This window comes from Plecotus auritus, assembly GCF_963455305.1.
Source record: "Plecotus auritus genome assembly, chromosome: 14".
In the NCBI taxonomy this organism is placed as follows: domain Eukaryota; kingdom Metazoa; phylum Chordata; class Mammalia; order Chiroptera; family Vespertilionidae; genus Plecotus; species Plecotus auritus.
Window position 1 is genome coordinate 14,483,498 of NC_137780.1, and position 14,713 is coordinate 14,498,210.

The following is a 14,713-nucleotide window of genomic DNA, read 5'->3' on the forward strand; positions in this document are numbered from 1 at the left end:
TTGTTTTTTCAGTTTGTTCAGCTAACTAGAAGAAAATGAATTGTAATATAAATCGGTTCTTTTTAAAACTCCATATGGAACTTAACTCTAAGCAAACATCGTGTTGGGGGGCCCTTCCTCCTAATAAACCAGGTGAAACGGTGTTATCTCCATTGTGAAGTTCCTGGTACAAAAATAAACACTCAATACATGTAAGGCCTCTTCCTTCCTTCCTCTCTAAGCTCAGCAGCCCAGTCTCCAATGCCTGCACCAAACGAAAGGAGCTAAAATTTTCCCAGGCAAACACTGTAAACCTACTTTTGCCCAACCCATATGTCAGGGTCTCCTAACAGGACAGTCCAGCAGCAGCCAGCAGAGAAGACCTTACTTAAGGAGCCACTTGAGCAGGAGGAGGCGGACCAACCCTCTTATAACTCTACTAGAGGCCCGATGCACGAAAATTCGTGCAAGATTAGGCCTTCCTTCCCCCGGCTGCCAGCACCAGCTTCCCTCTGGCACACAGAACCCGGGCTTCCCTTCTCCAGCTGCCAGCAGGCAACCTGGACCCTGGCTGGCTTCCCCCAGGCCACCCACAGGCACCCGGGACCCAGCTGGCTTCTCCGGCCCTGGCTTCATCCGGAAGGATGTCTGGAAGACCTCTGGTCTAATTAGCATATTACCCTTTTATTATTATAGATTGACATTTAGGGAAAAGTCAAAGTCACAAGGTACAACCTCAGACCACCCAGAGAACGCCAGCCTTTGATCTGGAAAGCATCTAGGTGTTCTCTCGGAGAACATGACAGGCATTCTGACATCTTCACTGGGCGGTTTTAACCAGACCCAGTTAGATGCAGCCGAGAGAGCCAGGGGTTTCCCTTTAGGGGTGTGCATGCATTGCTACTCCTACAGAACCTTATCGAGAGCAAGCAGGCAGAGACACACCTGCCCAAAGCTAACCTTCTGTTAAACAATGACCAGAACTCACTCAGGAGGTTCCAGCGGATGGCCGAGGACTGCCAGGGCAAAAGGCCCAACCGGAAGGTCTGGCAGTTGTTCAAATGGCACATGGGGTTTTACAGTCCCTTCCTGCCACTCAAATGGAACCTGCCCAGGCTGCAGAGTTCCAGGAGCAGGGGGTGATCCTGTAACCAACACGCCTCTTCCACGTGCTTTGAGCTTTTCTTTTCTTTTCCTTTCCAGGACATGAAGAAACTCAGAGCAATAAAAAAATCACGGGGGGCAGAAGTGGCCGGACCGGCCATCCTGGGAGGCTGAGTCAGGGTCCCGGAATCTGCACAGTGGGGCCTGCCATGGGTACGTGCCCAACTCCTCCACGTACTGCGTCGGGTCGCCATGAAGGACTCGCTGGTGCTGGTTCTTAGCCTGGAACCCCACAGGAACCCTACTAGCCTCGTGCGGGGGCGACCGTCAAGTCCGCATTTGGGGCACCGAGGGTGGCAACTGCATCTGCAAATCTGTCCTTTCTGAAGGCCACCAGCGCACTGTGCGGAAGGTGGCCTGGTCTCCCTGCGGCAATTACCTGGCCTGTGCCAGTTTCAATGCTACCACTTGTATTTGGAAGAAGAATCAGGATGACTTTGAGTGTGTGACCACTCTGGAAGGCCATGAAAATGAGGTCAAGTCAGTGGCCTGGGCCCCATCTGGCAACCTCCTTGCTACCTGCAGCCGAGATAAGAGTGTGTGGGTCTGGGAAGCTGATGAAGAAGAAGCGTATGAATGTGTCAGTGTCCTCAATTCCCATACGCAGGATGTTAGGCATGTGGTCTGGCACCCAAGCCAGGAGCTATTAGCCTCTGCCAGCTATGATGACATGGTGAAGCTATACCGGGAGGACGGTATGCTGTGCCACCCTTGAGGGTCATGAATCCACCGTGTGGAGCTTGGCCTTTGACCCCAGTGGCCAGCGTCTGGCGTCTTGCAGTGATGACCGTACCGTGCGCATCTGGCACCTACCAGGCAATGAGCAAGGGGTGGCGTGCAGCGGCTCTGACCCAGCTGGAAACGTATCTGCACTGTGTCAGGCTCCACTCCAGGACCATCTATGACGTTGCTTGGTGTTCGCTGACGGGGGCCCTGGCTACAGCTTGTGGGGACGATGCCATCCGAGTGTTTGAGGAGGACCGCGGCTCAGATCCGCAGCAGCCCACCTTCTCCCTGACAGCGCACTTGCCTCAGGCCCACTCCCAGGATGTCAACTGTGTAGCCTGGAACCCCAAGGAACGCGGGCTCCTGGGCTCCTGCAGTGATGATGGGGAGGTGGCCTTCTGGAAGTACCAGCGGCTTGAAGGCCTCTGAGCCACCTTGACTTTGGACAGAATCATGGTTCCCCCCAAAATGTCCTAAGACTTTTCTAGCTCAGGAAGACCCGGAAAAGCAGCCTGGCCTTGCTTTAACTTGGTTCTCCCGTGCAGACCTGGGTAGATGTGCGGAGCCATAGGACCACTCCTTCCCATGTTGGCCTGGGCCCTTGGTGAAGAACTGCGGAAGAAGAGTACCTGGTAGTTATGCCATGGATTTTGCTTCCCATCAGGACACAGTGCCAAAGTTTGCGGGGTGAATGTACTACTTATAATCACCATGTTTACATATCGGAGGCATGTATCGCAGACCTTTCTGAAATTGTAAGCCTTCTAGAAATAATCCATCTGAGTCCCAAGTCTTATTTATATTATTAGAACATTCACAATTTAAAACATTTCTATGATGCGTCCTTCTGAAATCGGTCCTGCCTTCCTGATTTCTGACCAAGTCCTTGCATTTAAGACATTCACTCAGTATTGAAGATTTTCTAATGTAGGCTAGTTTAGAGTAAGACACCTCTGCTTTCCCTTAGAAACCTTTGTGTATCTTCTATGGCTTGCAGGGAATGCCAAAAAAATAGGGAAGGGTGTGAACTCTAAAAGGGAGAATTATTATTGGCCACAGGCCATGCATTCTCAATGGGGCTGAAAATTGGCTCTTCGGTGAAGGACAGAAATATCTTAAAGACAATGATTTGTGGCCCCCAAGGGACTGTAGTACACAATATACAATGTATCTATGGTATTCAATTTTCATGGTGAGGGCAAGTAGGAAAAAGATGTCTGATAGAGCCCTGGCCGGTTGCTCAGTGGTTAGAGCATCAGCCTGTAGACCGCGGACACTGGTGGTCCGTGAGGTCCAAAAGGTTGACGACCACTGGACCAAAGGGTCCCAGGTTCTATTCCCGGTCAAGAGCACATACTTGTGCCCTAACCGGTTTGGCTCAGTGGATAGAGCGTTGGCCTGTGGACTCAGGGGTCCCAGGTTCAATTCCGGTCAAGGGCATGTACCTTGGTTGTGGGCACATACCCTATAGAGAGTGTGCAGGAGGCAGCTGGTCGATGTTTCTAACTCTCTATCCCTCTCGCTTCCTCTCTAAAAAATCAATACGATATATTTTTTAAAAAAATCACGGTAAGTACCTGCTCTGTGCTGCCGCTTTGTGCCACACGCTGTAGACGAGCCGAATACACTACACCAGTGGTCGGCAAACTGCGGCTCGCGAGCCACATGCGGCTCTTTGGCCCCTTGAGTGTGGCTCTTCCACAAAATACCACGGCCTGGGCAAGTCTATTTTGAAGAAGTGGCGTTAGAAGAAGTTTAAGTTTAAAAAATTTGGCTCTCCAAAGAAATTTCAATCGTTGTACTGTTGATATTTGGCTCTGTTGACTAATGAGTTTGCCGACCACTGCCCTACACCAAGCCAACATATTGTCACGACACCTTGCAAGGAAGTATTGTTGTTCTCATTTTGTAAATTAAAAGATTGAGGCTCAGAGGGGTTAGGTAACATGCCCAAGTTCACAGCACTAGTGGCAGGGATAGGATTTGAACTCAGGACCAACTAGGATTAATACCCACGCTCATCCCACTTGGTACACAGGTCTATAATTAGATATGGAGTCACAATGCTCCTGGTAAGGCAAAAAGTCTCTAGCAACACAGGATTTTTTTTTTTTTTTTAGTCTGAAATGAGAAAATATATGAAAGCATATAGCCTGACCCGCAGTAGGCAATTTATTTATTTATTTATTTATTTATTTATTTATTTATTTATAAATCATTAGCTTACATCCTGGAACATATGCTATGGAGTAGGATAGGCATACGAAGATCTTCTATAGGGCTTTAAACGGGGACAGCTATTATGTCTTTAAAAATAGCAACACTCACATGGCTCCCTAGTAAGTCAGTTGGCCAAATTAAAAATAGATTCTAAACATAGCAAGAGCAGAAATTCAATCTACGATACCGAGTCATGGCAATCAGGGACAGTGGTTGCAACACAGAAAGGGGAGCATGCATACCCTGATTAGCATTTGTATAAAATCATTCACCTCCTTTTCACATTTGGTCTATCCCTTCTCTACAGCAGAAAATACACAGATACATGCGGACATACATATGCAAATAAGTAAGCGAGAATATTTTTGTTCGCAGTAGCATCATTTAGAAACCCGTCAATTTCGAGGCTTCAGCACTTCCTAACACATACTGGATAAGCTACAGCAACATGCATTTCCTTCAAATCTTTAGGTGGAGGAGAGAGGATAAAGTTTAAAATGTCTGGGGTGCAGATGCACACATGGCTAGACCGTAGATGACTAGAAAGGATGGGGACAGAAGCTACCTCCATGACAACTCCCTCTGTGCCCCCTACATTCACAGTGACAGGCTTAGAAAGTCGGGTTAACGTGCTGTCCCGCCATTTGAAGCCAGGGGGGCTGGCTTGCCAGAGAAAAACTCCCATCCCTGTGTGAGGGCCCCCTCCCCAGTGCTTTCAGGAGAAAGCATGGAGCATCGCCTTTCCTTTGGTCCCCTATTTCACAGATATCCAGAGCACGCAGTTACTGTTCTTTGGTTTGCTAGGGAGCTCCAGCTGTGGGAGTGATCACTTAGGGAGGAAGCCATGAAATCTTCATCCTTACATCACAGCATCTTGCCCGGCCGGCGTGGCTCAGTGGTTGAGCGTCAACCTATAAACCAGGAGGTAAGGGTTTGATTCCTGGTCAGGGTACATGCCCAGGTTGCTGGCTCGATCCCCAGTGTGGGGCATGCAGGAGGCAGCCAATCAATGATTCTCTTTCATCATTGACGTTTCTATCTCTCTAGCCCTCTCCCTTCCGCTCCGAAATCAATAAAAATATTTTTTAAAAAATCACAGCATCTTATTTCACAAACATGAGGAAGATCATGATAGATGGATGTGTATTATAACTTGAACTGATGACTCATTGCATCAAGCAAACCTTTCCGTAAAAATACAAATGTAAGAACAGATACCTCTAATGTGGAGAAAAGGGAACCCCAGTCCCCTACTGATGGGAATGTAGACTGTTATGGAAAACAGTATGGAGTTTCCTCAAAAAATTAATATGGAACTGCCATTTGACCCAGTGATCCCACTTCTAGGAATATATCCTAAGAAATCTGAAGCACCAATCAGAAAGAAGGTATGCACCCATATGTTCATAGCAGCACAATTTACAATAACAAGATCTGGAAACAGCCCAAGTGCCCATCAGGAGATGACTGGATGAAAAAGCTGTGGTACATGTATACCATGGAATACTACACAGCAGTAAAAAAGAAGAATCTCTACCCTTTGAGACAACCTGGAGGGACCTAGAGAGTATCATGCTAAGTGACATAAGCCAGTCAGAGAAAGACAAGTATCCCATGATCGCACTCATATGTGGAATCTAGTGAACAAAATAAACTGGTGAACTGAGTGCAGAATCTCAGAGGGAAGGTGGGGGAGGGAGGGGGGTGAGAGGCAATCAATCAAAGACCTTGAATGTCCCATAACCCATGGACACAGACAATAGGGTGGTGAAGGCCTGGGGTGAGGGGTGGGGGCCTGGAGGAGGTCAATGGGGTGGGGGAAGGAGACATACGCAATACTTTCAACAATAAAGAACTATTAAAAAATTCAAAAAAAAAAAGGGAGGCAGTTCTAGAGAATCGGGCAGCAATAGATTATTTGCTGTTGTGGCATAACCACGGTTGTGAGGAATTTAGAAACAAACAAACAAAAAAACAGCAGATACCTCTGGGGAATGAATGTTTGGGGAGCTGAAATAAAACAACCTAGTGAATGGGTTTAGTCAAAGTACTTAAAGATACATTACAAATGGGTGTAACCCACCACTCAGCACCTGGAGAAGACCCCATTGGCCTAATGCAATGACACCCTTCCATGGTGTTCGGATAACTGGTAATTGATCACATACTGTAGCTATAAACCACTGTTGGGTACGCTGTGGTATGGTAAGGGATCAGTATGCACTGTACATCATTTGAAGGAGAAAGTAGCTTTGGTGGGTGAGTTTTTCAGTTTTGTGGGTCAATCATTTAGTAAACTTAAGGACAAAACAACCCCCAAACCAAGACTGTAGCTTAAAACTACCAGCTCTAAAAGTATGTCGGCAAAAGAGAGCAGCTTTCCTGCTTGCGGACTCCCCATTGTGCCCGCAGGCTGTCCCTCATTCATACTTTATACATACTTCATAAATATTTTCTGAAGGCTGGGTGAGTGTTCTCCCTCCACGACTGGGGAGGGCGGCTAAAATGAACAGGACCCCCCCCCCCCCCCGCCCCGGAGTTAGCAGCTGCCTTCCTTTTATTAGGATTGTGAATGTAAGAAGAAATGAGAGGGGCTAGGGAACTAGTTATACCCTTTACCAGCTAACCAGCTTTCCCTTGGCTTGCCCCTCCCCCACCCCATGCATAGCAGACTTTCCCTTTCTAGCCAAGCCTTCCTAAAAATAACTTCCTTTCTCACCTCTCCTGTCACCAGGATTCACCCCCCAATCTCACACCTTCCCTTCTTAAAAATACAGCTGACCTGAAAAACAAGGAAGTATAACAGAAACACAGCAAAACCTGTGAAGATGTTTTTAATTTTTGTCCATTTGTACTGTTTTATTTAGTGACTAGAGGCCGGGTGCATGAAATTTGTGCAAGGGGGGGGGTCCCCTCAGCCTGGTCTGCACCTGCTCCAATCCAGGCCCCCTCGCAGCTGGGCGTGGCTGTCTGAGCCTCAAGCAGCTGCCATCCGAGGCTTACCTGAGCCTCAGGCAGTCGCTGTGGCTTTGTCCGGAAGGATGTCCAGATGGTCATCCTAATTAGCATATTACCTTTTTATTAGTGTAGATGTTCTTTGTGGTGGAAGAGGTTACAGATCCGTGGTCTAGGGAGGTTACTGGGTAATGTGAAACTTGATCAAGGAATTAGCTTCCAATTCACAAGAATGTTTAGTCTCAACTGATTGTCCTTCACAAGCATTTTATTGAGGGTAAGTGGCCATGATCACAGGCCAGGCCTCCAGCATCAAGGTGAGGCCCAGCATTGAGTTATTCTCTCAATTCTAAAGCTGCGAAGGGTATTGGAACCACCTATAACACAAGATAATAGGACAAATTTACTTTTTTGTATCTGTTTGGTGATAATAGATGGCAATTTAAAAAAAATCCATATGCAGTACATCTATAACTATCTATTTATTTATCCCCTAGGCTATTTTTCTTTTGTCTGGTAAGAGCCACATGGACTAGCATTGATCTGTGCAAACTCTGGGAAGGAAAATGAATGATGTACTAGCAGGAATGGCAGGGTGAAGGAAGAGCCACAGGTACCAGGCACACCCTCTTACCATCTCAGAGAGGGTCAAGAATCATTGAGCAAAAAAGAAGAAATAAAGAGAAAGAACTCATGGACACAGACAACAGTATGGTGATTGCGGGGGCCAGGGGTGGCGGCGGAGGAGGGTACAGGGGAGATAAACGGTGATGGAAAAATAAAAGAATCAGGAACCACATCTGTAAAGGTTTTCTAAGACTCCAGGATGTTCATTACATCCCCATTTGTTAATTTTATTGTCCTGTCTCTTTAGGTCACAGTGAAACCCTGAACATTTAAAAAGTGCTCTAGCCCTAGCTGATTTGGCTCAGTGGATAGAGCTTCGGCCTGTGGACTGAAGGGTCCCGGGTTTGATTCTGGTCAAGGGCACATGAAGGGTTTCAGGCTCACTCCCCAGTAGGGGGCGTGCAGGAAGCAGCAGATCAATGATTCTCATCATTGATGTTTCTATCGCTCTCTCCCTCTCCCTTCCTCTCTGCAATCAATAAAAATGTGTTTTAAAAAATGCTCTATAATGTTATTAACCAATATCACCCCAATACATTCAATTAACAAATGCTTACAGGGTAGCAAAGAAAGTGGAGCTAGACATATTGGGATGCCCCAGCCCCTTTCACATCCTCTCCTCACCCCATTGGATGGACAATGCCCCCTTTGGGAGACAGGGGAGCAGGTTGAGACCCTAGGTTTCGGTTCAGGGTATCCAGGGTTAGATTCTGAAGCAGACCCTCAGGAGAGACTTTGGAGGACACAGCAGGAGAAAAGCCAGCTTTTCCATCAGAGAAGAAACTTGGGGATGTTAAGTCTTGGTTTCTTTACCTTTAATATGGGGATCATATTAGTATTCTTCTTATAGGGTTATTGTGATGACTAAGTAAGAGTCAGTAGAACATAGTAAATGCTCCTAATAGTGTCACTATTGGTCTTAGAGCCATTAGAGTCACACACCTTTAGACCAAAGAAATTAAATCAGGCCAAAAGTCAAGGGAGAAGTCTACATTGCCTTCCTGTGTCAATTGGTTAATCTTCTCCTTATCTCCATGTAACCTCTATGTAACCTCAGATGGGGAAACTGAGGTTAGACAGGAGAAATAACATGTTCAAAGTCATATAGCTAATGAGTGTTGGAATAAGGTTCAATAATGGGTCCATTCACTTCCTAAGACAAATTTGCTTGGTTCTTCTATAAGGGTTATCTCCTAATGCAGTGGTCGGCAAACTCATTAGTCAACAGAGCCAAATATCAACAGTACAACGATTGAAATTTCTTTTGAGAGCCAAATTTTTTAAACTTAAATTTCTTCTAACACCACTCTTCAAAATAGACTCGCCCAGGCCATGGTATTTTGTGGAAGAGCCACACTCAAGGGGCCAAAGAGCCGCAGTTTGCCGACCACAGTCCTAATGTAAATGTTAACATAAATGAAACTTCATTTCAAAGATTTCTTTCTGGAGCCAGAACTAAAAAATCATCCCAAAGCCTTCCACACTTTTCCTCTATTCCCCCCAACTTAAGGAGGAATGGGCTATGTGAACAATTGTGAACATTTATTCAGTCTCTGGATCAGCTCCTGGTCTTCACCTGCCTGGTCTTATTTTCTTCCAGTATTTCTTCAAACAGGTTCTCTATCCCTTCTCTCTTTCTGCCTCTTCTGGCACACCTGCTATTCTAATGTTGTCACATTTCACATGGTCCCACAGCTCCCTTAAGCTGTCCTCCTGTTTTATAATTTTTTTTTTGTTTTGTTCTCTGATTGATTTTTTTCAACCCTGTCTTCTAATTCACTGATTCAGTCCTCAGCTTCCCCTAATCTGCTGTGTATTACTTCCAATGTATTATTTGTGTTATGTCATTCTTTATTTCCTACTGTTCTTTTTTCATAGTTATTATATCTTTTTTTCATGCTGTTCAGAATCTTTACCATCATTACTCAAACGCTATTTCTAATTATATCAAGCAAAGACTCAAAGCCTCTAGACTCGACTGCATCTGCCTACAGACTAATAGGATTCCAACTTGAATGGCTCCAGGCAATTGTCCTCAGGTGTACTGAGAGTTTTTTGGACAGGGTGGGACGGTTACTTCTGCCTGGAGGCTAATTGTTATTTATAGTCTTTGAAGTGGCCTCAGGGCAAGGTGTTTTCCAATAGGGTGTGTTGACTTATGTCTGTGTGGGAAAGATGTCCTCCACTGTGTGCAGGAATGACTCAGTCAACGGGGTGTCTGCTTTCTGAGCTCTATCCCCCAAGTCTCCAGTCCACTTCACCCTCCCTCTGCCGGAGCACAAGGTGGGTGGCTCCACAGGGAATTTTGTGCGTTGGTCCTTTAAGAGGGTGCCTGAATTTCTAGCCCCTCCTTCCCTGGCAGACAGCAACCCCACTGCTTTCCACAGCCAGATGTTATGTGGGTACCCTTCTGAGTTCTGGTGCTCTCTGCTGGGGGGCCCAGCTTGGGGATTAGATCCCAGAGTTCTCAGTGGCAACCCCTCACAGCTGAGATATCTCTCCAGGACTTCCGTTGCTCTCTGTGGGCACCTGGCCAGCACTTTTTTTTTTTTTTAATATATTTTATTGATTTTTTTACAGAGAGGAAGGGAGAAGGGATAGAGAGTTGGAAACATCGATGAGAGAGAAACTTCGATCAGCTGCCTCCTGCACACCTCCCACTGGGGATGTGCCCGCAACCAACGTACATGCCCTTGACGGGAATCGAACCCGGGACCCTTTAGTCCGCAGGCCGATGCTCTATCGCCTGAGCCAAACCGGTTTCGGCTGGCCAGCAATTTTGAGCCTCTGCCCTTCCTACCCGTCTCTATGTGGTCTGCACTTTCGGTCCTTGGGTATCAGGGTTCCTCCGGCGAGTTTTCTGTTAATTATTCAGGAAGTTTTCCTGTATTTTAGTTGTAATTCCAGCTTGTTCCTGGGAGCATGTCCGTGCAGCATCCACTTACCTGCCGCCATTTTTAATCCTCCTGGTCTTATTTTCAATGAGTGAAGAACAGAGACTCACCAAATTTGCTTAGCAATGAGCGTCCCTAAAAATGCACCTTACGACAGGAAATGTTTAAGTAATGAATTAAACAATGACTTGCCTTGGTGGTGTGTTTTTAAGGGAAACAGAAAGAAACATGCTTTTGAGAGAAATAGGGCCAGGAGTGTGATTTTCCAAATGCTTTCAAGAGTTCTGGTTTCACCCAGCCATCGTGGCTCAGTGGTTGAGCATCGACCTAAGAACCAGGGGGTCAAGGTTCGATTCCTGGTCAGGGCACATGCCCAGGTTGCAGGCTTGATCCCCAGTGTGGGGCGTGCAGGAGGCAGCCAATCAATGATTCTCTCTCATTATTGATATTTCTATCTCTCTCTTCCTCTCTGAGATCAATAAAAAAAAAAAAAAAAGTTGTGGTTTCACTAAGATTTACTTATAAGGTGCCCACAGAGCTGCAGTCCCAGCTTCCTGCTCTGGGCCTCCCTGCAAAGCCCAAAGGAGCTCTGGCACTGAAAACGCTCTTGTCCAGGGCCAGGAACTTAACACCATTCTCCCTTATGATGACAGGATGGAACCTGCTGGAAGGCAGGCAGGCAAGAGAAGGTGAGCATATCAGGGAGTTCCTCCTCCTCTCCTGCCAAGCAAAAGCCAGGCCTGTAGTTTAACTATTTTTCTGGGCAGATAAGGACAACGTGCATGCCATTATCTGGTTCCCTTCAAGTCCCTAAGGGACCCTGCCAGTTGTTTTGGATGATATTTTGAAGTAAAAAAAAAAGTAGGGAGGAAGATGACTAATCTCCCCCAGAATTTTTGTCCTTAGCCTTCTTCTAGAAATATTCAGGTTGCTAAATGAAATAGAACAATGATCCTAATATATAAAAACCCTGGGTTGTAACGGCCAGTAACGACCGGAGGCTGACCAAACGAAAGTCAGTGCTGGCCCTGCCCCCCAGCAAGCAGTAAGGGACAATCAGGCAGGCAGGCAGAGGGGTTAGGGGTGATCAGGTAGGCAGACAGCAGTTAGGGGTGATCAGATAGGCAGACGGCCCCTTGCAGGTCTGGCCCTGCCCCCCAGCAAAGAAAGAGGGTGGCCCAGGCCAGCCAAGGCATTGCACCCCAGCCTGGCGCCTGCAGAGGGAGGCCACTGGTGGCAGGGGAAGGGGGGCATCACTGCACAGATGGCAAGCAGTGGCAGTGGCGGGGGCGGGGCCAGCTGCCTGCAGCCCCGGGAAGGAAAGCCGGATAGGCCCTGTTCTCAGGTATTTAAAGGAGCACTGTTAAAAAAGAAAAAAGAAAAAAGTAGCAGCGTAGCACTAGAACCAGGATACGAGTATCAGCTTCCTAATGGATGAAAGAGAGAATGTAACAAAGTACTTAGAAAAGTTCTATTATTATAACTGCAATGAAACCACACCCGTGTTCTGTTTGATTCTTATAAGGTTTTCCTTTTGAGATCACAGGGTAAAGCTACTGCATTATGGGTAGGGTAGCATCTTCCTCAAAGGGAAGACACTTCATATTAAGTGTCCAGGGAAGGGATGTATCCTCAGTTAGGAAACTGGGTCTAGAGCTCAAGGAATCTAGATATGCTTAAGGCCACTCCTGCTGGGTAAGGTTCAAGGTGGGAACCAGGAAGGGGCCACAAAGTGAAAATGGTGAACTCGATCATCTAAAGCAGACAGTGTCATTACCCGAAATAATTCACTGTTTAATTTTATTTTTTTATATATTTTATTGATTTTTTACAGAGAGGAAGGGAGAGGGATAGTTAGAAACATCAATGAGAAACATCGATCAGCTGCCTCCTGCACATCCCCCACTGGGGATGTACCTGCAACCAAGGTACATGCCCTTGACCGGAATCGAACCTGGGACCCTTCAGTCCGCAGGCCGACGCCCTATTCACTGAGCCAACCAGCCAGGGCAATTCCCTGTTTTAACTTGTTAGTTCCACCTTCTTGCGTCTGTAAAATCTTCCATTTTGTGAACTCATCCCAGCTTCCTTCCAGTTGCTAGATGGGATGCTGCTGGACTCATGAACTGTTTGATAAAACCAATTAGATCTTCAAATTTGCTCACTTGAATTTTGTTTTTAACAAAACGAAGTCATTACAAATCTATGTGAGAAGCTGTATGACATGAATACAGGACAATCAGGGAAAGAGGTTGTTGACAGGGAAAGCTTCAAATAGTCCCTGACCTTCCGGAGGTCACTGACAACCAGGAGCGAACAACATGTGTGACTGTGGGATGGTGACTGTTGGGAGAGGAGGGGGAGGGAAAGGCATTCCAGAAAAAGGGAACTCCCAACAGCACGTGAAAAGGCACGGAGGGTAGGAAGTAAACCTGAGGCCAGAGCTCTTCATTATCTGTAAGGCAAGAGGGACTCTTTAAAAACAAATAACTAGACCAGAATGACTATGAAAGTTAAATAGAAATGTTAATGATTACTTTCTCACGTTTTGGGGTGTTATGCATTTACTGTACGCAACTGTGTTCACTTATATAAAATCTATCTTCTAATATGAGCCATTTTGTGATGATTTTGTCATTTATATTCAGTTTCAAAGAGAATGCTGATCACAGCACCACATGAGAATACTTTCTATATAAAAACTTACTTTTACTAAAGAATAATAGTTTGCTTTAGGGTTTAGTGAGCGATTACAGAAACAGAATCAATAAAAGGGGCGTAAAAACTTAAAATCATTGAGTACTAATAACTTGTATTTGGAAGGCCTCTTAAAATATAGTTAACAGTTTAGAAACTGTTTTTACATAACAGCATCATTTAAATTAGTACAAATATGCACTTACGATCACTTAAGATTAGTTTTATATACATTCGTTTGACCCTCATCATTAGGCAAATTATCCAAAAATCACTTTAAAGAGAAAATATATATATATTTTTTAATATATTTTATTGATATTTCACAGAGAGGAAGGGAGAGGGATAGAGAGCTAGAAACATCAATCAGCTGCCTCCTGCACACCTCCCACTGGGGATGTGCCCGCAACCACGGTACATGCCCTTGACCGGAATCGAACCTGGGACCCTTCAGTCCACAGGCTGACGCTCTATCCACTGAGCCAAACCGGTTTCGGCAAGAGAAAATATTTTTATATAGTGAGCGTATCCTTAAAAATGAGACCAAAGCTTCAGCAAAGCGGGATCTAAAACTTTCCAGTCACTGGAGGTCAGGTCCAATTTCACAACCAAGAACATCCTAACATGCGTAACAATAATCACAACATGGGCACGCTTTGGTTGCTATGAGAACCTTCTATTTTGTATCAGAAATTGCAGCCCTGACGACGCAATGCTTGCGCCTTCTCACACGTGTTTCTGCAGCCATGCCCCTCTCCGGGTCATAGCGGCTTAATGGCTGTGTTTTCCTCCCGCACAGCCCGTTTCCGTTCAGCCCCAGTTCTGGCTGCGCTGTCGCCGGCCTGGGAGCGGGCGGCGAGCCCGGGAAGGGAGCAAACCAGGAGGCGGGAGGCGGAGTCTCCCCCCAGCCGCCCGCGGGCGCCAGGGGGAGGCGGCGGGGTGGCAGGGGAGCTCGGCCACCCCTCGGAAGCCGGGCGCTGCACCCAGCTCTCCTGCGTTTTAAAATCTGCAGTAAAAATAAAATCGAGCCACACCACGTCGTCCCAACAGGAGGGGAGGGGAGAGCTGTGATGTCTCCAAATGGGTCGGAAACCAGGGAACGGAGACGCGCGGAACTTGATTAAATGAACGAGGGCTCGGGTTCTGGAGGGAAAGCCTGAAGCCAGGGCCGCGGGCGGCGGACGGGACTTCAGGTCTCGCGGGAGCTGGAGGGTCGGGGCGGAAAGGGGGGGGCACGCGCTCTGAGCCTCCCCCACCCCCACCTCCTGCGCCCGGGGTCTTCGCCCCTCGGGATTCCGAGGCCCGGGCCCTTCAGGCCCGACTCGCCGCGGGGCACGAAGGGGGCAGGGACGCCGCGTCCTCGGGCAGCGACGGGCGTCTCCCGGGCGACGGGCTCCACACAAGATGGCGGACGAGAAAGAAAAAGAAGGCACAGGTAGGCCGCCCTCGCC

The 14,713-nt window shown here is 47.0% G+C and overlaps 1 protein-coding gene and 1 pseudogene across 4 annotated transcripts in view; both read left to right on the forward strand.

Annotated features, from left to right (window-relative positions):
* The window catches only part of LOC308238749 (putative cytosolic iron-sulfur protein assembly protein CIAO1), a 56,162-nt pseudogene extending 53,864 nt beyond the window's left edge, over positions 1-2,298 (forward strand). The window contains exon 2 of the transcript in view: positions 1,342-2,298. The product of the transcript in view is annotated as a putative cytosolic iron-sulfur protein assembly protein CIAO1 (transcript). The remainder of the gene's footprint in view (positions 1-1,341) is intronic.
* An 11,884-nt stretch (positions 2,299-14,182) lies between these two features.
* The window catches only part of DRC8 (dynein regulatory complex subunit 8), a 91,928-nt gene continuing 91,397 nt past the window's right edge, over positions 14,183-14,713 (forward strand). For all 3 annotated transcript variants that reach the window (XM_080651297.1, XM_080651295.1, XM_080651296.1), the window contains exon 1: positions 14,183-14,697. In XM_080651297.1, coding sequence (XP_080507423.1) covers positions 14,667-14,697 — 31 coding nt within the window. In that variant the 5' untranslated portion in view covers positions 14,183-14,666. The remainder of the gene's footprint in view (positions 14,698-14,713) is intronic.